This window comes from Elephantulus edwardii, unplaced genomic scaffold (genome assembly GCF_000299155.1).
Source record: "Elephantulus edwardii isolate Elephantulus edwardi_28Jun2011 unplaced genomic scaffold, EleEdw1.0 scaffold00028, whole genome shotgun sequence".
Classification (NCBI taxonomy): domain Eukaryota; kingdom Metazoa; phylum Chordata; class Mammalia; order Macroscelidea; family Macroscelididae; genus Elephantulus; species Elephantulus edwardii.
Genome location: NW_006399778.1, coordinates 3,717,810 through 3,739,906, shown reverse-complemented (window position 1 = coordinate 3,739,906; position 22,097 = coordinate 3,717,810). Strand labels below are relative to the sequence as shown.

The 22,097-nt window shown below is 43.7% G+C and overlaps 1 protein-coding gene across 1 annotated transcript; it reads right to left on the bottom strand.

The window, feature by feature from the left end:
- Positions 1 to 6,427: 6,427 nt before the first annotated feature.
- On the bottom strand, positions 6,428 to 21,887 carry TRIM63 (tripartite motif containing 63, E3 ubiquitin protein ligase). The gene is made up of 9 exons (XM_006883493.1): positions 21,607 to 21,887; positions 20,538 to 20,687; positions 15,953 to 16,060; positions 15,047 to 15,142; positions 13,409 to 13,642; positions 12,714 to 12,736; positions 12,267 to 12,391; positions 8,225 to 8,293; positions 6,428 to 6,658 (listed from the first exon to the last, which is right to left on the bottom strand). Exons 1-9 carry the CDS (start codon positions 21,763 to 21,765, stop codon positions 6,648 to 6,650), a joined length of 975 nt encoding a protein of 324 aa, XP_006883555.1. The 5' UTR covers positions 21,766 to 21,887; the 3' UTR covers positions 6,428 to 6,647.
- Between the last annotated feature and the right edge of the window lie 210 nt (positions 21,888 to 22,097).

Genomic DNA, 22,097 nt, shown 5'->3' with positions numbered 1-22,097 from the left:
TGATGACTGCCTCCTGGTCCAAGTATAAGTTTCACATAAGCATAATTAGGTGTTCTGGGATTCCCATTCTTCTCAGAGTCAGTCACAATTTGTTGTGATTCATATAGTCAAATGCCTTTGCATAGTCAGTGAAACACAGATAGACATTTCTCTGCTACTCTCTGCTTTCAGCCAAGATCTATCTAACGTTAGCTGTAATATCTCTAGCACCATGACCTCTTCTAAACCCAAACTGCACATCTGGAAATTCTCTGTTATTTATTTATAATTTTCAGCAGAATCTTGCTTGCCTATGATATTAATGATATTTTTTGTTTGATAATTTCTGCACTGACAGGTCACCTTTCTTTGGAATGGAGCAAATATTAATCTCTTCCAGTCAGTTGGCCAGGTAGTTAACCTCTAGATTTCTTAGCACAACTTGGTAAGCACCTCCAAGGCAGCGTCTGTTTGTTGAAATATGTCAGTTGGTATGCCATCAATTCCTGGGGCCTTGCTTTTTGCCAATTCTTTCAGAGCAACTTGAATTTCTTCTTTTATCACTGTAGGCTCTTGCTCAAAGAAGAAGGATCAGTAGTTGGAAAACATGGACTTGGTAACAGAAATGAAGCTGGAGATAGAATGATATAATTCTGTACAATCAATCAATGATGTATTCATTGCAAATTGTATAAGAAATGCAAACACAGGCTATACACATGGATTTCACCTGATGTTATGGATAGGAATCCGATAGATTACATCTGTGGATAGAATCACTGGAGAAGCTCAATATCAGCTGTGAAAACTAGACCAGGTTCTTATTGTGGAACAGACCACACTTATAAGCAAGTTCAAGCTAAAGTTAAAGATAATTAAATCAAATCTACAGGGACCAAAATTTGACCTTGAGTGTATCCCACTCAAATTTCAAAATCATCTCAAGAACAGGTTTGAGAATGAGTAAAGATGAGCTGAGCTGTGGGAGAGTATCAAGAATATCATCCATAATGAAAGCAAAAAGTCATTATAAAGACAGAGGAAGAAGACCAAGATGGATGTCAGATGAGACTCTGAATATTGCACTAGAGCACTGAGAAGCCAAAGCAAAGGGAATAAATCAAGAAGTTAAGGAGCTGAATAGAAGATTTCAAAAGGCAGGGCAGGAAGACAAAGTATTATAATCAAATGTGCAAAGAGCTGGAGTCAGAAAATCAAAAGGGCCGAACTCGCTTAACATTTCTTAAGCTGAAAGAGCTAAAGAACAAATTCAAGCCTCAAGTTTCAATACTTAAGGATGCTTTGCGTGGAAAGTAAATGACCCAAGAAGCCTTAAAAGAAGATGAAAGGAGTGTACAGAGTCACTCTACCAAAAGGAATTGGCTGACACAGAAGAATTTCATATTGTATCAAGCAAGATGAACCACGTGTGATGACACATTGAAACCAAGTGATGCGTACATAAAGGTGCATTACATTGTTCTCACTACAGTATGCCTGAAATAGTCCAAAGTAAAGGTTTGGTGGGAAAGGGTTGTGGTGGTGGTGGAAATAAACTCTCTCTGGTTATTTTGGGATACAGTATTAAGGATTTTTGGAGTACCCCCTTGAAATTAGTTCCTCTCATGCAGCATGTTATTAATCCCATTAATCAAAAACCATTTTTATGACCCTTCATTGTGCTGATTTGCAAGGACAGGAAGGATCCTTTATGTGGCAAAGTAGAGATCTCCTTATTTGCAACTAGATATCTTCCTGGAATTTAAGCTGTAACTGCTTACAGAACTGTGACGGTCCTCTCCCTCCCCCAGATAAGTGACAAGCTATCAGACTGATATGCTTGCTTCCCAGGTAATCAGTAACTTGGAAAGGTAATCAAGAGCCAGGATGTGCACTGAGTTATTTCAAGGAGTTAGACTCTTCTCTCTTTCTGGGCTCTGATTCTCTCAGTTGAAGCTCAGAAAAAACAAGGCCCTTCCTCCAGAGCCAATAGAAAGTACACCCCTTAAGGACAATTGTGCTCTGTCCTAGAAGGTCACTAAATGAGTCTGAATTGTTGATGGCAACAATTTTGTTTTCTATTTATAACATTTGAAAAATTTGGATGTTGAGTCCATAGCCCAAAAGCTCACTAGCACTGAGTTGATTCCGCCTCATGGCCATCCTACATTGGGTTTCCAAGGTCGTAAATTTTCACAGGAGGAGACTGCTAGCAGATCAGATCAGCTGACAGTTTGCACTGCTTGCCTTTTGGTTAGCAGATCAAACAGTATCTCAACAATGGACGCATTCATGCCAATGATTATTAAGAGAGCATAAGACAATTCATTGTTTCTTTCTGTTACAATCTTGTGTTGTTGAGTACAGTCAAGTTGGAACTGACTGATAGTTGATCCTCCAGTGGGTTTTCAGAGACAGTAAAACACAAATGTAGAACTCGCCTAGTGGAAAGAAGTTGCACTGCAAGCCTGAAGGCATGCAGTTCAAATCCACCAGCTGTTCTGTGGGAGAAAGACAGACAGTCTCCTCTCATGTGATTAACTTACCTCTGAAAACCCCCTGGAGGGTCACAATAACAGTATCTATAAAGAAGAATGTGGCATCAGGATTTGAATAAGACTCATCAACAAGCTGTGTTATCCAGAGGATACAATCTTCCTTGCTGAAACTGAGGGAGAGTTGAGGCACTTGCTGCAGAAAATCAAGTAACACAGCCTTTGACCTGGATTATATCTCAGCATCAAAAAAACAAAAATCCTTACCACTGATTCAATAGCCAACATCATGATAGGTGAAGAAGAAATTGAAATTGTTAACAGTTTCATCTTACTTGGACCAACAACACTCTGGGGACCAGTAGTCAAGTGACAAGAGATTAATAACATTGGGAAAGTCTTCTGTCAGGGACCTCTCCAAAGTTCTGAAAAGTGATGATTTTTTTTTTAAAGACTAATACATGTCTGATTCAGGCCACAGTCTTCCAAGCACCTGTTATGCATCTGGGAGCTTGACAATGAATAAGGATGACAGAAGAAAAATAGATGCCTCTGTATTGTGTTATTGGCAAAGAGTATTGAATATTCCATGGACTGCCAAAGGAACAAACAGGTATGTCTTGGAGATTGTGTAGCCACAGTGCTCCTTAAAGGCAAAGATGGTGAAATTTCATCTCAAATATTTTGGGCATGTTGTTAGAGGAGTTATTCCTATTGGGAAGGGATATCATGCTTGGAAAAGTGAAGAGTCAGCAAAGGAGAAGACGACTCACAATGAGATGGATTGACACAGTGACTGCAGCAATGGGCTCAAGTATGTCAAAGATTATAAAGATGGCACAGGATAGCACAATGTCAGATTGGCTGTCGTACTTATCTTAAGAAAAGTTGGATTTTCATTAATCCAGTTTGGGAAGATGAATGGAGCAGCTGGATTCTACAAAGATATGTTTTCTGATTTTGGTTGAGGCTTGGGTATGGAATGTTTGCTCACAATTGGGTGTGAGATTATTTAATTTGGCCTCGTATTTAAAAAGACATTTGATTTTAGTTGTTTTGGGTCAAACATTCTTCTAAGTGGTATAGCTCTTGTCTGTCAGTTTGATATAAAGAGGTAACTTGTGATTGCTATGATGCTAAACACTGTGACACTGTGTTATATGCAATAATGGTTACCCATGGTGGTCAGTGTTGGTCAAGCTCCCAGATTAAAACAAGCTTGGAAGCAGGAGTGGCATCCACTTCTGAAATGGCTTGCCTCTGGAAACTCTATGAACTCAGAGAAATGATAAAAGTTATACAAGTGTTCAGGTCTTGCATTCATAGGGTCGCTCTGAGTTGTCTATGACTTGACAGCACTTAACAACAATAAGGTCACTATGAGTTGTACTGTATTTGACAATATATAGCAATAACAAAAAGAAGTTAGAGCCAATGAAACAGCAACTAAGAACAACAACAACAAAAGTTAACCACTCTCCTTGGAGGTTTTTTGTTTTTGACGGTAGGATTTCTCATAGCCCTTCATTTGTTATTATGAGTTATCTCAGTCAGATAATAGTGTTCCACAAATGTATGTTGTTGTTGGTGTGTGCCATTGAATCAGAACCAACTAACAGCTAACCCACCTGTGGGTTTTCAGAGATGGTTAGTTGTATAGGAGGAGATGGCTTATCTTTCTCCCATGGAGCAGCTGATGGATACCTTTGGGATGGCAGCACTTCTTACCACTAGGCTACTAGAGCTTCCCCCTGCCAAATGTATATGGACTATTGTATATTAGACTCATATTGCCTCAGACTTTTTATTCTTGTCTTTCTCCAAGACCTTTGACTTTGGAAAGCCTGGATGATGCTGTGGTTTTATCATCCTTTTAACTTTTAGTACTGGTGCTATGTTAGCATTCCCTGGAGTGAGTTTGGGCTCCAGCATAACATCGTTGTGACCACTGCCCTGACAGCAGCAGCTCCAGCACCCATGACTGACCCAGCTGGACCACAGAAGCTGTGGATGCTTGCATCTCTTCCAGACTTGGCTGAACCACCACATAGTAAGCGTGGTGTGCAATATAGTTCCTCAAGAGCTCCTCAAAGGGGCTGAGTGATGCAACCTGAACGTTCAGGTGAATGAGTACTATGTGACACAAAGGTCAGCCATGAAAGAAAGGAGATGAGAAGGAGCCAGCCGACATCTCTCTCTTGCATTCATTCTGATTCTTCATGACCTGCCAGGAACTGCTCACATAACTGAGCAATCAACTGTACCTCAGTGAAACTGTGGTCAACGCGGGAATTTGACACCTGTATTTGCTTTCCTCTTTCTCTGCCTTGTTTCTATCTTCCTTTTTTGCCTCCCGCCTAGCTTCCATGCCCTTTTACTTTAGCTGCCAAAGGACTGCACCTCCCACTACAGTTTTAGCATTTAAACTTTGCTTCATGCTCTCTTTTTGGGAAAACTAAGGCAACATCATTCCGGCAGTTTTTTAAGGAGTTTATACTGAGAAGTGCTAGTTTAGAGAAATCTTGGAGGTTGCCTTCATAAATAACCACTTTCCTCCCATAATACTCAAAGAACTAAATGAGACTCGGATAACATAATTATTTGATCAAATGATATCAAGAATGATCTTGATCAAAGGGAGAATAATGTGGAACAGAGCTTCAAATTCTCCCAGAACCCAGACTTTTCAGTGCTATTGAGGCCAAATGACCCTCCTTCCAATTTTTACTCTGAGTAAATTTTTAAACTTTGACTGGAAACTATGCCCAAATTCACCCTTAAATGAAATAGTCGTGCATAATTAGAAAATAATGTTCAATTTGAGGATTGTGCTCTTTTAACAAATGATCTATAAGAGATCAAACAGGATAACAGCAATTACAAAGGTGAGATGAGAAGTTTAGTCAGGAGAGAGTGCTAAAGATAGTGAAACAATTCCAAAAAATAAATGAAGAATGGTCACACAACTTCAAAAATATAACCCATACCAATGCATTGTACATGCAGAAATTGTTGAATCAATGTGTTTTCCTATATTTATTATATTAAAACAAAATAAAATCATTCTTGGAGGAATAAGCCTAACCTTGCCATCATCCTCTTCCTCCTGCTACAAACTTCCTCCTTCACTCATAACTCCCTTTCCAGAAACCAAAAACCAGATGTTTTATTGAGTTGATTCCAACGTACAGTGACTCTAACATTCACAGTAGAATTTAGAGAATTTCCAAGGCTAAAGAAGGGAGCTCTGGTGGCTTAGTGTTAAGGAGCTGTGCTGCCATCCCAAAGGTACACAGTTCTAATCCAATAGCTACTTCATGGGAGAAAGATGGATAATCTCCTCCCATGAGATTAAACTGCCTCTGAAAACCCACTGGAGGGTCCACTGTGAGTTGGTTCTGCCTCGATGGTACACAACAACAATCATTAAGAAAGAAAATGGTTGCATTTTTCTCCAAAGGAGTGGTAGAGTGGCTGGAAGGTTGAGTTGCTGACCTTCTTAGTTAGCCATCTAGCTTAACTCCTGTACCATGAGGGATCCTTCTCTTCAGATAGAGAAAATATGGAGGGAAGAAGAGAGAATGAGTGCCCAGCTCTTTGATAATAACAGCTGTGCATTTATTAAAATAACATATACCACAAACTTTGTAGCCATCCCACATGGCAGGGATAGGCATCAAAATACAGTACATCATTCCTATCCAGGCCAGAGTGTTACCCAGGCCCCCCACTGAAGAAAGGAAATGACCAGACATCTCAGTCTGGCACCCTTTCCCTTTTTCTAATAATTGCCAGTCACACAATGACCAGGCGTTATCATACAAAAATTCCTTTACAAAAAGCACCAAATTGGCATACATATACAAGTTAAGTATATACAAAAAAAAAATCACATTTTAAAAATATACAAAATACTTCATTTTGCACAAAGGTAGAAAAATGTCCTATGTGGTTGTTTCAAGCACATCTCCAATTCTGGATCAATGGCTGCTGGACCCAGTGGTGGGGTCCTTCTCTTAATCTCTGCTCTCTGAGCAGAGGGAAAACACATCTCCCTGATGCCCCTCTGAGGGCCCCAACCCCTCCCACCCTGGGCCTATCACCGAGGCAGCTGGGCCCATCCCCACCCTCCCCAGGTTCTGCATCTCGAGGGTCTCGCATTCATTCCACTCTTTACTGGTGTCCTGAAAGAATAAAAAGAGACACGTAATGAGACAGGGAGTCCAGGAAGATCCAGGGCTCACCAGGCTGCAGTGAGAAAGAAAAACATCTGTCTATTCACTTCCTTTTTAAACCAAAATAGAATTCCTCTCCCAACACACTGTGGCTTGCACTTCCCATGTAAAACTCCCAAAGACAACTCTATATTTTTTGGCTGGATTAGAATTTCATTCTAGTAACTATGGCTTGAAAACTGGTATCAGCAAATAAGTATTGAGTTCTTCCTATATATAAGACAATGTGTATATTATTTGAGTATTTTAAAATTTACCTCATATAAAAATATTATGAGATCAGTACTGTGAGACCCCCCCAAACTCAGATGAGCAGCCCAAACTTTAGAGAAATGGAAATGTTCAAGGTCACAACACTAGTCCTGGATATACCTACAATTTGGAATCCAGGTGCTTATCAGCTCTGCCAGCTTAGCAAACACAGATGCCTACTTGGGCCAGCAGATAGCATGAGGAGTGAAGTTGGCAAGCTTGGCAGTGGTGGGGGTTGGGGGACAAGCTGGCAGCTCCATTTCCAAGGGGCAGTCCCATCCTCTCCAGCTGGAAGTGGGGACATGGAGGGAGGAAGGATAAACTCTTCTCGAATGTTCATGAGAAGATGGAGGCCCAGATTCCCAGTTGAAACTGGCTTTTGGTTGTTTGGGTTTTTTTTTTCTTTTAATTATCTACATTTTAAATGTTAGCAACTAATGGAAAAATATTTTAAATAGTATATGGATTGTCAAAAATTAAGCGAACCAAATACATTAGTGCCAGGCCTGGCTCTCTAACCACTGCTGTGTGGTGTTGCCATTCAATTAGGAAGGTCATTTAGATGGACAGTGGGAGACTTTTTGTTATGAATAGTTCAGTTGTGTTTGGTGTTTGGGTTTTTTCCAGCCTAAAGACCAGTCCTTGGAGAGAAACATCATGCTTGGAAGTGCAGAGGGATGGAGAAAGAGAGGGAGACCATCGACAAGATGGATTGATACAGTGACTGGGGTAATCAGGGTAGGTGTGTCAGAGACAGTAAAGTTGGCACAGGATAGAACAGGTTTCAGGGCTATTGTACATAAGGTCAATGTGAGTCGCAAGTGACTCAACAGCACATAGCAACAACAAGGATAAAAGTAATGAGATTTTGCTCTTAAAAGATTTTTTAAATGTATACTGGGAGTCTGTCTAACATACTTTGGACATGTTGTAAGGAGGGACCGGTCCTTGGAGAGGGACATTATGCTTGCTAGGGTGGAGGGACAGCGCAGGAGGGGAAGGCCCTCTATGAGGTGGATTGATTCAGTGAATTGGGATGGGTGTATCGGAGATGGTGCCATTGGCTCAGGACAGAGCAGAGTTTAGGGCTGTTGTACATAGGGTCGCTATGAATTGCAAGAGACTCGACGGCACATAACAACAACAATACTGGGAGTTAGACAAAGTCCCACCCTTAGTGCCCAGCACAGTGCTTTGCACACAATGGGTATCTCATGCTATTGAATGACTGAGGGAATAAATAAATGGAAGGGTGTTTCTTACCTTCTTCTTTCCCCTCTGTGGATTCCTCATCCTGCTCTTCTTCTTCAGTGACTTCTTCCTCTTCCTCATCTGTGTGACACAATGATCAGTGGTGCTGTGATCTGCTCAGAGGTGAACCCAGAGCCAGTGATTTTTTTAGCTCCCCTTCCTGTCCCTGGGAGTCAAATGGTCACCCAGAGGAAGCAGAGGCCTGGAGGTGAGGGGCTTGTAAAACCTAACCTGCCCCCTGCTTTTTCCTTTCCCTGCCTGCTTTCTGCCTCCAAGGGAGTATAGTCAAACTGTTCCAGTTCCTCTTGCCACCTGAACAGAGGAAATCTTGGGGCAGTACACTTCATTTTTTCTGCATATCTCTCAATTAGTCCCTGGGGGTGGGGGGTGGGGAGACAGGCAGAAACTCTAGGATCAAAGTCTTGGTTCTCAAGGAATTTGCTCAGCCTTTGAACTCAGCTTGCTCAGCACCCTTTCCTGTTTTCCTCATTGTTTAGCCTACAGAGGGATGGGCATGAGGTGGCGAGCACTCCTGGGTGATCTCTGCTTTCATTTAGCTCATTGGAGCTGAGCCACAGAGGGCCAATGACAGAGCTACAACTTAGTTCTCACTTTCTCATCTGAGATGTTACCTTTAAATTCCACTAACAGGGACTGCCCCCTACAACCTCCTCAAGCACTTTCTTTATCCTTTGAAGCTCTGAATAGCCACAGAGGAGTCACAGCATTTGTCAGGAATCTGCGCCTGTTTTGAAAAGGCTAATGTTTCTAAGAAGACAGTCAAAAGTCCTGTCAGGGAGCTTGTAACCTAGGGAGTTTCACTGTTATTATTGAATCATCACCATAATTACTATTCGGTATTTATTGGGCACCTATTATGGTCCAGAGAAAGTCTGGTGACCTAGTCTGTTGGGAGTTGCATTGCTAACTCAAAGGGTACACCTCTCTGGTGATTCAAGTCCATGACAAGAGAAAAATGGACAACAGGTAAGAGAGCAGTAAGAAGCCAACATTGCTTTAGTAATATTTCAGAGGGAGCAGTGTCCTTTTTAGCCTCTCACCCATTGCCATTGAGTCAGAACCAACTCATAGCTGACCTTCCAGGGGCGTCTTTCTCCCATCTGTCCCCCTTGGAGAACCTGGTGGATCAGAACCACCAGTAAGGCACCATGTATAGGCTAGCAGTTCCACTCTCTGGACTACATCATGAGCTCTTCCCCATGCCCTTAACCTAGCCTATAAATATCACCTCGGAACCTTTCCTTGTTGAGACAGATTTGGGAAGCTCATACCCTCTATCTCCTATGTGCATGTGTATAATAAAACTTCTGCTTTTTCCACTCCAATCTCTGTCTCCAACATTGATTTTACTGGAAGTACATGACAAAACCCTGTTTTTCCACTAACAGCTAGGCAATCTCCTTCCATGTCATTTATAGCCTCAGAAACCCAATGAAGGGTCAGCTATATATGTTAATTCTAACTCAATGGCAATGAGGTGCTTTTGTTTTTTATTCTAAGAATTATTATGGGCAGGAGTCCCTTTGTGGTTCATGCATTCAGCCACTAATCAAATATTGGCAATTCAAATCCACCCAGAGGCACCAAACTATCAAATACCGAAACCCATGTGGAGCATAGTTTTCTGAGGACACAATTGGAGCTGCCAGGGATTTGTCTATCAACCTGGCGACAATTGGTTTACTGGGTGCCAAGAGTTGTGTTAAGTGCTGTGCACACACTGTCTCCTTTAATCCTCACCAGAGTCTTGGGAATTAGGTATAAGGACTTAGCATAGTCCGGTAGCCTCCAGTGAGATTTGTGTGGATTGATTATTAGCTGTGTGGCCTGAAGCCAATGGCTCATCTTAGTTTTTTGTCTTTTCATTTTAAGATGAACCTGATAATAATAGAACTTACTTGATAAAACCTATTTACATAAAGAGATAAGTGCCTGAACATGGAAGGTGCTCAGTAAATGGTATTGTTGGTACTCTTTCTCAGGGAGATTACAGGGTAGTGCAGGTCCTCACAATGTTGTCAGTTCATACAGTGTGAGCGACTCTTGGATCAGCTCAGGGAGTTTAACAGTGGAGGAGGTGCCCTACAGCAATAGATAAACTCGAGTCCCTTGGCATCTCAGCTCTGGGTTGAATTTTGAACTGTGTTGTTCCCTAGGGCCTTCTAGCCCTTCACCAGGACTGTGGCATGCCTAGGATTCTGAGAACAGACTTAACCAGACACTGAAGGCTTGCAGTAAAGTTGGCACCGGAGGTGTTAAGTGTCTTCCTTTCTCATGTCAGCCTGTTTTAGTTCTTCCTTGTTCCTGTTACACACCTCTTTCTCATTCTCTAACTGACCATAGGAACATGATCTCAAAAACCGGTCATTCAAATTGAATCTGCTTTTTTTTTTCCTCTCCCTCAAGAGTTCTAATGGTGCAGTGGTTAAGTGTTCGGCTAGTAACAAAAGTTAGTGCTCCAACTCCTGAGATGCTCTGAAGGAGAAAGATGTGACAATCTGCTTTGGTAAAGATTACATTCTGTGTTGTTTTATTGGGTTGCGGTCCAAACTAACTTGATGGCAACAAGTTTGTCTATTGCTAATTTAATTCTGTGTGACATTCAAAAAGGTCAATATCACTGTTATGTTTGTCATCTGGTTTCCTCATCTTTGAAATGAGAATTTTCTGTCTCTCACTGAATTGATCTAATCTATATCGACCAACCCAATAGCATAGAACAGAACTACCCCAGAATGTTCTCTAAACTGTAGTCTTTTTGAGGGGCAATAGAAGGTAAATATGATGCCTGGGTTGTTTTTTTTTTGTAATTTGTGAGCTAAGAAGGAATGGTTTTTCCGTTTTCAACTAGAAGAAATGAAAAATATTATCTGTTGATATATGAAAATGATTTAAGAAATTATAATTTTTTAAAAAAATATTGTGGGACGCTTTTAAAGTGGTAGAGCCTTTTGTAGAATATATGCTATGCTTTCTCCTATCATTTTAATCCCATAATCTTTGAAGGAGCAGATTTCGAGGGGTTCTTCTCCCACAGAGCCACTGTGTGGGTTTGAGCCACTGACCTTTCAGTTAGCAGTCAAGTGCATAACTCTTATGCTATGACTACTCCTTATAAGAATGTTAATACTTATTTCATAGGGCTCTCATAAGAATTAAGTAAAATATTTGTAAAGCCCTTAGCCTGGTGCTGTCACAAGATAAACTCATTTCTGTAAAGTCTGAGCAGATCCATAGCTGACTCCAGTGAATTTTCAGAGGACATAAACCACGTGGGAGGGGGTTGTCCAACTTTCTCCTCTGGAACCTCTAGGGGATTTGAACTGCCAGAGAGATGCCACCTTTGGATTAGCAAGGGGACTCCCTGTGCGCTACGCCACCAGAGCTGCATGCCACAAAGTAAGTACATAATAAATGTTTATTCTTATTATAGGGAGCTCTGGTGGCACAGTGGTAAGAAACTGCACTGCCAACCAGCTGCTCTGCAAGAGTTTTGGAGGATCAACTATGGGTTGGTTACAATTATTATGGGTACTCTATAAAAGACTGATTATAAACAGAAATGCCTACATAACTTGGATAAATTAAGGTGCCCCAAAACTATAGATTACAGTATTAAGAATGTGAAACTAAGACTGGCATTGGGTAATAACTAGTATATGGATAATATTGGATAAAACCCTTTGGCATCATCATTTTGTTATAGTGGCACCCTGGGATAGTCATTTTAGTAAGTCTACTTTTAACTTTGTTGTTGTTGGAAACTGAAGCTCAGAAAGGTGGAGAGACTTGCTAAAGGTCACATAGTCAACTAGGGACAGAATTTGGGTTTGAACTCAGGTCTCCCTAGACCTTGACACCATGCTCTTCCTACTGTCCCAAGATGCCTTTCTGTTATGGATTCCTATGTAATATATTGAGCAACAATTACATTGTGCTAGATTCTGGGCCATCCAGAAGTTAATTCTATGAATTTGCCTTGATTCCATGGATTAAGCAGGGAGATAGACACATGGCCCTTCTCTCCCCTTACCTGTTCCGAAGTCAATTGCCCTCAGAGTGTCGGCTATGTACTCTAAATCTAGAGTGAAGTAGTCCATGCTCTCAAAGCCCTGCTCGGTCTTCCCCAGTTGGCAACCCTTGGAAGCTTCTACAATGCTGTGGGACAGAGAGGATAGGATGAGATCTGGGATTTGATGCAGGAAGCAGTGTCATTAGCTCTACTTCACACCAATGCACACGCTTGTGCCCACACCCAGGCCTTGAACCAAGGAACTGCCCGGGAGTAATAGGGTGCTATCTCCGGTCTCTAATAAATTAGTCAAGAGAGCAGGGCATACAAAGCTTAGGAAAGCTAGCCTAGGGTGATACCCTCCCAGCAACCTAATACAAAGGAAGTAACTTGCTGGGAGAAATCAGACACACACACACACACACACACACACACACACACACACACAGCCCCTGAAGAGACACTGACCTTTTGATGAGTTGCTTTGCACTCTGTAGGGAAGAGAAAGAGTATAAAGAGTTAGGACTATGGAATCAGTGGCACCAGAAAATTAGCAAAATTGATGACTTGGTGTTACGTGTGGGCGCTTCGGGACATTTCCTAGCCTGGTGATGGTCTGTTCCCTTCCCTCAGTTTCACACCTATGTCAAAGGTTTGGGGTGTCACTCCAGGATCCTCATTATCCTGGCAGGAAGCCCAAACACTTCTAGATCTTGAAATCTCAAAAATGATAGCCATATCCTTATCAACTTAACACCCAAAGACAGGCACAGAACCTGGGACCCAGCTCAGGAAATTTTTATTTAACTAAAGTGAGGAATTTTGTACCTGAACTCCTTTCTGTCTCCTCAACCAGCCAAAAAGCTTTTCTAGGGCGGAGCAGAGTTTTGCTCCTATCTGTATCTCCACCTCAGTGTCCAGCCTGCCATTCATTGGCTCTTCATAGGCACTGAATTTGGCAGCTTTATAAACCCATTTCACAAACATCCTCTCCCTAGACCAGAAGGAGGCTAGTGATTCTAGCATGTTCAGTTTATAGAGAAAGACATTGAGGACCAGTGATTTATCCAAGGGCACTTGGGTGCTTAGTGGAGGAATAGACATGAGCCTTAGACAGAACTGCTGAGTTGAAACCACCCTGCCCAGCTCCTGGTCCTGCTCACCAAGAGGAAGGTGGCCCCACCAGGCTCGTCCAGGGACTGAATGGCTGTCTCCACCAGCTTGGTGGACTTGTCGAGCTGCTCGCGGTACTGCTGGATGAGGGCCTCTATGAAGTTGAGCTTCTCTTCCTGCTCCACTGTGATCCGCTGCAGCAACTCACTCTTCTTCTCATCCAGTATGGCATAGAGCACATCAAACTTCTGACTTAACTCTTCCTTCACATGGTGACTGTTCTCCTGAAGGCAGAAATCATGGAGTCACACATCCTGGGGGATCCTATTCCTCATCCTCAACACTTCCTTCCTGCTGTAGGCATGCCCAGGAAGAAAACTTTGTAGCAAGAAGATATTTTACTACTACACCTCCATTTGATAGAAGAGGAAATAAAGGCTTGGCAGGAAGATAGCACTTGCTAAGGCTTTTATAGCTAATTAGAATGTATAAGGTCTGGAAGCTGGTGTCATGAAGAACGACTATCCCCCTCCTCAAGAAGTAAAGGCTTTAGGGTCAGATGGGATGCCATATTCTGGGGCTCCCAAGTCACACTCTTCTGCTCATTTTAGAACCAAGACTGGACTCAAGAAGGTCTGCATCATTTGGTCCTAGAAGAAACAGAAGAAGGTTCTTCCTGCACCACCTTCTCTAAGAATCGCTTCTCCCCATCATTGATGTTATATCTTAACTTCCTTATCTACAAAATGGGTAGAATGATAACACTTCATCAGACTTGGGACTCTTGAATCCTTCTTAAAACTGAGATTGCATAGAACAATATCCTTCTCTTCCCTTTGAACAAGACCTTATCCACCAGCAATAATGATGATTTTTTTTTTCTCCCATCTCATTTCCAGGCTCTTACCATACGTGGAGATGGAGAATCATGGATATCTTTATAGGAATGGAAAACTCTCTTCTACAACCTTGCTACTCAAAGTATGGTCCCTGGACCAGAGCTTGGGAGGGGAAAAAACAACACTAGGAGTTTGTTAGAAATATGGAAACACATGCCTCACTCTACAACCACTGAGCCAGAATCTGTATTTTAACAAGATCCATATTAATTTGTCTGTACTCTGAAGTTTGAGGAGCTCTGTTCTACAACACTGCTCTGAAAATTGTTCTCTCAACTCTCACTGACTTTGAGTTGAAACTGACTCACAGCTGACTGTCCAGTGGATTTTCAGAGACTGTAAATTGCACCGGAAGAGATTTCCAGCTTTCTCTCTCAGAGCTTACTGGTGGATTTGAACTGCTGGAGAGACATGGTGTTCAGGTTAGCAGTCCAAGTTCTTGTATACTGTGCCACCAGAATTCTCTCCAAAAACTGTTAATGCCGAAAAAAAATCCCTAGATTTGTTGATGGGACATTCCCTGAGATCAGGGACCAGGTCTGTCTTGTTAACCACATATCCCCAGCACGCTGGGCACTGCCTGACACATAGCTGAATTCCAAAAGCATTTGCTGATTGAGAGAATGAAAATTTGTCTCTCCCCTGATGTTCCTCCTCTGATGGCCACCTCAGGCTGTAGACCCTAGCTTCTAACCCAAGACCATGGGTGATTCTTCAGGCCTCAAGCCAGAGTCTAGGCTGCATTGGAAGGCTTCGGAGCCCCTGGTGGGGCTCTTCCGTCCCCCTCACCTTGGTTATTCTACAAGATTCCTCCAGCTGAGTGATGATGGTCTGCACACGGTCATTCCCTGCCACCAGCATGGAGATGCAGTTACTTAGTTCCGTCTAAATGAGAGTAAGATAGGGAGTCAGTTAGGCCAGGCAGAAACAGTCTCAGGTCTGTCTTTTCTCACAGGACAGTCAAGTGGCACCCTCAGTTCTCTCTCTGCAGGAAGAGCCTCCAGTAGGGGCCTGGCTGCTCATTCTGGGGTTCAGGGCAGGTTCGTAACAGATAATAGCAGAGAAGTAGTGCCTCTCTTAATTTATAGATGAGGCCCAAACAAGAAAAGTGTGTTGCAAAAAAAAAAACCAAACAAACACCACAGCAAAGTACTAGTGAACAGGGAAGTGTCTGGTGTCTAGGAAAGAAGAGATGAAAAAAAGAAATCGAACTGGCAAGTTCTGGAAAAGAGAGGTCAAGAGAAAGGTGAGCAAAAAGTACAGAAAGAGAGGTCCACTGCTTATTGCTGGGACTGGATGGTGGCATACCATAGGAACAGGTGGGAGAAGTTTCTAAGCTGCCACTGATGCAGAGAACTTGGGTTCTGTGAGAACTGAGGGGCACTAACGTGCTGGGCTAGAGAAGCCATGGCCTGAGAGGGCCCTGCTGGCCTAGCCCTGGGGTCTGGCCTCTCCCCTGTGGCCACACCCAGGTGCTCTCAAATGGCTCTAAGTATAACCCATGAGCTCAGCTACCTCCCCCAGGAAGGCAAGGGCTGCTGTCCCTGTCTCCTGGGAAGTACCCCCCCCCCCCCCCGCCAGGGGGACTATTCCTGAAAGGCCGGCTCAGCACATCTACAAAGATCAGCTCTGCGTCCTAAATCACCGCTGTGCCTGACAGACCAGGCTGGGAGTGGAAGCAGCTTGGGTTGGTACCTTTTGTCCTTGGAAGACATTCTGCAGTGGGGCCACCTCACAGGCTTTGTGGGCCCCAAACACCTTGCACATGGAACAGGTGGGCACCTCACAGGTGAGGCAGTAGATGTTGATCTTCTCATCTTCGTGCTCCTTGCACATGGGGTGGTTGCCCTTCTGCAGGGGCCGACTAAAGAGGAGAACAGTCACCAGTCATGGGGATGTGGGGACGTCCTGAGTCCCTGCCTCCAGCTCAAGTCAGAGGAGGCCACCCTAGATGTCTGGTTGCTGCCCCAAACCTTTTCTCTTCACCCTCTGGAAACTCAGGACCAGAGAAATCAATGACTGTCCCACATCCAAGGAAACAACCTCCAGTTTGCTGAGTTAAGAGCACGTGAAAAGGGCCATAGAGTTTCAGAGAGTCAAAGCAAAGATGTTTGAGAGAAGAGGGAACTGGGGCCCAGAAAGGTGAATTGACTTCTCCAAGGTCACCCAGCCTGTCAGGCAGAATAGACTGTAATGCGTCTGCTCTAATTATAGTCACCAGAGTTCTTAGTTACCATGGGCTCTGGGCTAAGCATTTTATACTCATGGCCTCATTTCATTTTATGTTTGATCCACCAGACTGTAGTCCTTATTGAGGCAGGGAAAGCTGCTCACTTCTCCACCCCAGAATCGATAGGGTATAGTGCCTGACATAGTGATAGTGATCATTAAATGCAGAAAGAAAGAATAAATCTTGTGGCACACCACCAGGGCACCCCAAGGCTCAGAGGATGAAGCATTGTCTGTCCCAAGTCACATAATTAGAGCCCAAGTGACCCAGGGCTGTTCACCCTCCCAGCACAAGCCTTGACTCTTAGTCCAAAGAGTCTTCCCAAGGTCAGAGTCTCTTTATTTTCTTTCTTCACAAACGCACATTTCCAGAATATCTTTCTCCTTTTATCTTATGCTCATTGAAGGCCTTTGATATGTTTATTTGTGCTCCTCTTGGGGCACTCTATGGTCACTTCCTACCATAGATCCAATCTTAAGAGGCCCAGGTCTTACCTCCCCATTGAGGCTATGCACTCATTTATAGCCAGTACCATGCCTCATTGTCTGTGCTCTAACAAGGCCGTGTCACGTAAGTGACTGTCCCCATCAATGTCAATTGCACAGCTGACAAGAAAGCAATAGGAAGCAGACTTCCCTGTACTCTGTAAGTGGTCGTTAAAATTATTTTTTAAAAAAATCCCTGTAATAGAATGAAATATATAATGAAATATATATATAATGAAATATATATATAATGAAATATATATATATAATGAAATATATATAATAAAATATATATATATATAATGAAATATATATATATATATAGAGAGAGAGAGAGAGAGAGAGAAGCATCCTCTTCCTCCAGAAGATCAATTGAGAAAGAACTTCTTATCAAACTGAAGCACTTTGCTGATCTTTGCCTCTCCAGCCTATAATCTACAGCTGAGATTTACTCCTCTTTGGTCATGACATGCAGATAACATCCAGCTATCTCTGGAACCTTGATAAGACAATGCTGATTAGCCTAGGATGCAATCCCCAGGACCAAACCCCTGGGTGAGAAAAGATATGGTGGATGAACCTGCTGTCCTGTGTCTCTCCTATATAAGGCCCCCAAACCTTCAAGGCAGGAAGGCAGAGATCATACCCTCTCCTTTATGTTGTTTTTATTATGCCATTGAGTTGGAACTGACCTCCAGCAGGTTTTCAGAGGCCATAAATTGAATGAGAGGAGATTATCTTTCTCCCAGAGCAGTTAGTGGATTCTAGCCACATGCCTTTAGGTTGGCAACGAAATTCCTTACCACTAAGTCACCATATCTCCCACCTCCTATACACCTGGATATAATATATGTACTTTTTCTAATCTAACGCCTGTCTTTAAGATTGGTCCTTCTAGTGGCTGGTAATCAACCTGCTTTGCAATAACAACATCCTAGGTGTGTTGTCCCCTTAAGTTACTGAATAAGGCCCTTTCAATGAGACCTTGAAAGAGTGATCTTTTGTATCTGTAGCCTAAGGCTCCACATGGTGAGAAGGGTCTCCCCTTGCTACCTATCTCTATCCATTGGGAAGGGAGCACTGGGGTAGCACCAGCTTCTGAGAAAGGCATAGCTCCTGCTCTGAGCTAAGCATTTTATATACATAGCTTCATTGAAGTCTATATTTAAGCCACCAGACTGTAACTTCCCTCAAGGCAGGGAAAGTTTCTCATTTTTCTCAAGCTCTGAATCTACAGTGTATAGTGCATGGTTAATAATGGCAATAACTAAATGCAAGTAGAAAAAAAAATCAGAAAGCACTTCATGTGTCTTGCAGGTCTAGTGCCTTGTGCCCACTTCCCTCTCAGATGCCCAAACTCCTGTACCCGGGCTTTTGCATCTGGCTTCAGATCCAGATGATTCTGCCACTTGCTTTGTTGTGACCTCAGACAAGTGGTTTCACCTCTCTGAACTTTGGTCTCCTCCTAGGGCCACTGTGATCATAGCAGGAATTGTGTGGAATGAGTCGTGCCTGGCTCAGAGCAGACTCTCGTAAGGGGCAGCTGTCATTGCCATTCAATGATGCAGCAATGTCTGGAATGGTTCAAACCCACTGTGTGGTCTTGATAAGTCAACATCAGCTGGGTTAATATTTTGATGTAATACCAGCTTTATCATTATTATAGAGATCAGCCACACATTTGTATGATTGAAATGTATAACTCCATCAACAGGAGAAGCAATTTGCTTCAAACTCAAGCTCAACTCACTACCATCGAGTCAGAATTGACTCATAGCTGACCCTACAGTAGGTTTTCAGGGACTGTAAATCACATGGGAGAAGACTGCCCATCTTTCTCCTGCAGAGCAGCTGGTGGATCTGAACCATGTGCCTTTGGGTTGGCAGCACAATGCTTCACTCACTGGGCCACCAGAGCCCCCTCAATCTGCATAGTAGTTAGGAATATCCACTGCGGAGTCACCTAGACTGGGCTCTCACTCAGTTTCATGCGTTACTTGCTCTGTGACTTTGGTAACCTCTGCTCCACTCTGAGCCTTCATTCCTTCACCATAAAATGAGGATAATACCTTAGCAGGTTATTATGAGGACTAAATAAGACAAAGCCTGGAAAATGCTTAGCACAGGGTCTACAAATAAAACAAAATGAAACCCACCACCATTAAATCTATGTTTATCACAACCACATAAGACATAGCAGAACTGCCGCTAAGAAGCTGCCACTACTGTAAAACTTTACAGGAGATTGATTCTTCTTTTTCCTGTGGAGTGACTGGTGGATTTGAACCACTAGCCTTTTGGTTAATATCTAAACATTCCATCATTACTCTGCCTGGGCTCCTAGTGCCCAAGCATTAAAAAAAAAAAAATATTGTAATCTCATTAATACTGAGTGAATTCTGACTCATAGTGATCCTATCTCAAAAACTTACTGCTTAAAAAAAAAAACAACTGGTTTTTTGTTTTTTGTTTTTTTTTTACCTTTCCTGTCAAGATCCTAGAGAGGTCTGGTGGCCTAGTGGTATGGAGCTGTGCTTCCAACTCAAAGGCATGCAGTTCAAATCCATCAGCTGCTCTGCTGGAGAAAGATGGGCCATCTCCTGTACAATATACTGCCTCTGAAAAACCACTCGAGGGTCATTTATGAGTCATTCTAACTCAATGGTACATAATAACACCAACATCCTACTTCCTGGGTACAATAACATCTTACAGTCTCCTTTTGGAGACAAGGGAAATAAAGGCCCAAAGACCAATGCTTTAACCAGGTGTGTTAATAACAGAGTCAGACTGCAAAGCTCCCCAGGTCAGGGCTCTTTCCTATGAGGCCTACCCTCCCACCCTCCCTGGAGCAGGGCGCTGCCAGCAGACAGATACTCAGTGAAGGTTTTGGACTGTGAGAGCTGAGGGATCAGGCACCTGGATGTCTTGTCACGATGTCCTGATTGTAAAGCTCTCTGCAGTTTGACACTAACATTGCGTAACTTGTACCACTCACAAACTCTGCCCGAGACTGAGTTGTTATTTTCTAAACAGGGAAACTTGGGGCTAGCTCAACTGTGTCCACTCCCAGATCTTCTCACTCCCAGCTGTAAAGCCTTAGGTAAGTGACTTGACCTCTCTGAACCTCAGCTTCTTCATCTGTGAAATGGGAATACTATGAGTCATGGCGGATTCACAGGGTTGCTGTGAAGTGCCAAGAAGAAGCACTGTACCTACTGACCTATGGAAGGGAGCTACTGCTGTTGTAAGAAAGAATCTGCTGAAGTCCCCCTCAGGACTCTCTCTGTTCATCAGGGCAACTAAGCTGCCCCAAGCATCTCTCTGCCTCATCTGTCTCATCTTCCCACTGATTTTGGTCTCAGCATCTCCCAGAAGGGCAACTTGGGCTCATCCCTGTCTGAGGGGCACTAGGAACCAGGTAGAACACATGTTCAGGAAAAAGGACATGGCCCTCTGCAATGCTGGGACCTGGCTGAGCAGAGGAAGAGGGAAGGCTGGGGAGAGCTGGTATAGAATGGCTGGGGAGGAGGTGAGCTGACCTGGAGCACTCCTGCTTGTAGATGTCAATGATGTTCTCCACCAGCAGATTCCTCTGCAGGCCGTACACTCCATGACGGTCCATGATCACCTCGTGGCGGCAGGAGGGGCAGCGGAAACGGCCTCCAGACATGGACACTGAGCTGCCCCGGCTGGTCCAGTAGGGATTTGCAGCCTGCAAGTGGCAAGGGCAGAGGTGGGGCCTGGGCTTCCTTCATGGCTCCATAGCTCTTTCCCTTTGTAATCTCCTATTATCTCTCCCCACCTCTCCCTATCCCAGCCTTCCCTGCTGGACCATATGCCTTGGAGCTCCTCACCATGATGAGATTCATCCCATTTTATACTCAGAGCAGCTGAGAAGCAACAAAATAATCAACAGGATAAAGGCCCGCTATGGGAATCGCTGGATCCAGGTTCCATTCACATTTATTTGCTGCATGACTTTAAGTAATTTTCTCTCTCTAAGCCTCAATATGCTCCTTCAAAAAATTGGGCATTATAATTATAGCAGACTTCTAGGGTTGCTATTTTGAAAACAAAACCATGAAAGAGCATTTTGTAAGGTGCTCCTGGGGAAACTTGATTTGGGGATCATCCCAGCTGGGACATCTACTTCCATTCCCATTTCTTAGGGAGATGGAGCATCTCACTCCCCCCAGATTCTAACAGCCTGCCTTCCCACCAACCTCCTCCCAGACCTCTGGCCCCTTGCCACTGCCAAGTTGGCTCTGGCCCCGAAGGTCTGGTTTCTTTCTTCTCTCAGCCTGCCTCCCCTACTTATCACTTGAGGCATTTGACTCATGATTAAAGAGTCAACTGCATTGTTTAGGGTAGGGGTGGGAGAGCAACGGGCTCGCTGGGGTGGGTGGTGAGGACGCATGAGTCATTGACAAGGGCTGGAATAGCCCTAGCAATCTGCTCAGAGCCCCTCTGCAGAGACAAAGGCCCCTCCCTGCAGGGGATCATGTTAGAGGGGACAGAGCAGCCATGGTCTGGAAAGATTTCTGGCTAGGGGAGAAAAGAATTTCATTACAGGGAAGCTGAGAAGCCCCCTGGGGCCCCAGATCTAGGCCATGCCTGGCCCTGACACTGACCTGGAAGATGTCGTTGGCACACTTCCGGCAGAGGTTATGCTGGCACGGCAAGATGACCACCGGTTTGGTAAACATCTCCAGGCAGATGGGACAGATCAGCTGCTTCTCCAAGTTCTCCATTGGGTTTCCATCCTGAATCAGGCTGGACTTGTAATCCATATTGTCTGCAGATTCAATCCCGCTTGGCTGCCTCCTTTACCTGTGCCTGGCCCTGTTCTTGTCTTTGTCACAAAACACCCGCTCGGCTTCTCTTTGCCTCTTTCTCCTGGCGCCCAAATTCTGTGTTGGTCTGAGGCCCCTCTGATATTTATAACTGGACCCCAGTCACATGAGCCAGGGAGGGGACCAGCTGAGCATTCCGATGCCAGCCGGCTGGCGGGGCTTGAGTTTCCTCCAGGCCTGAAAGGCTTGCCCTCTCAAATCACACGTGGGGATGAGCAATCGCTGTTCCCCTGGGATGGGGGTCGTAAACAAGTACAGCTTGTCCAGTG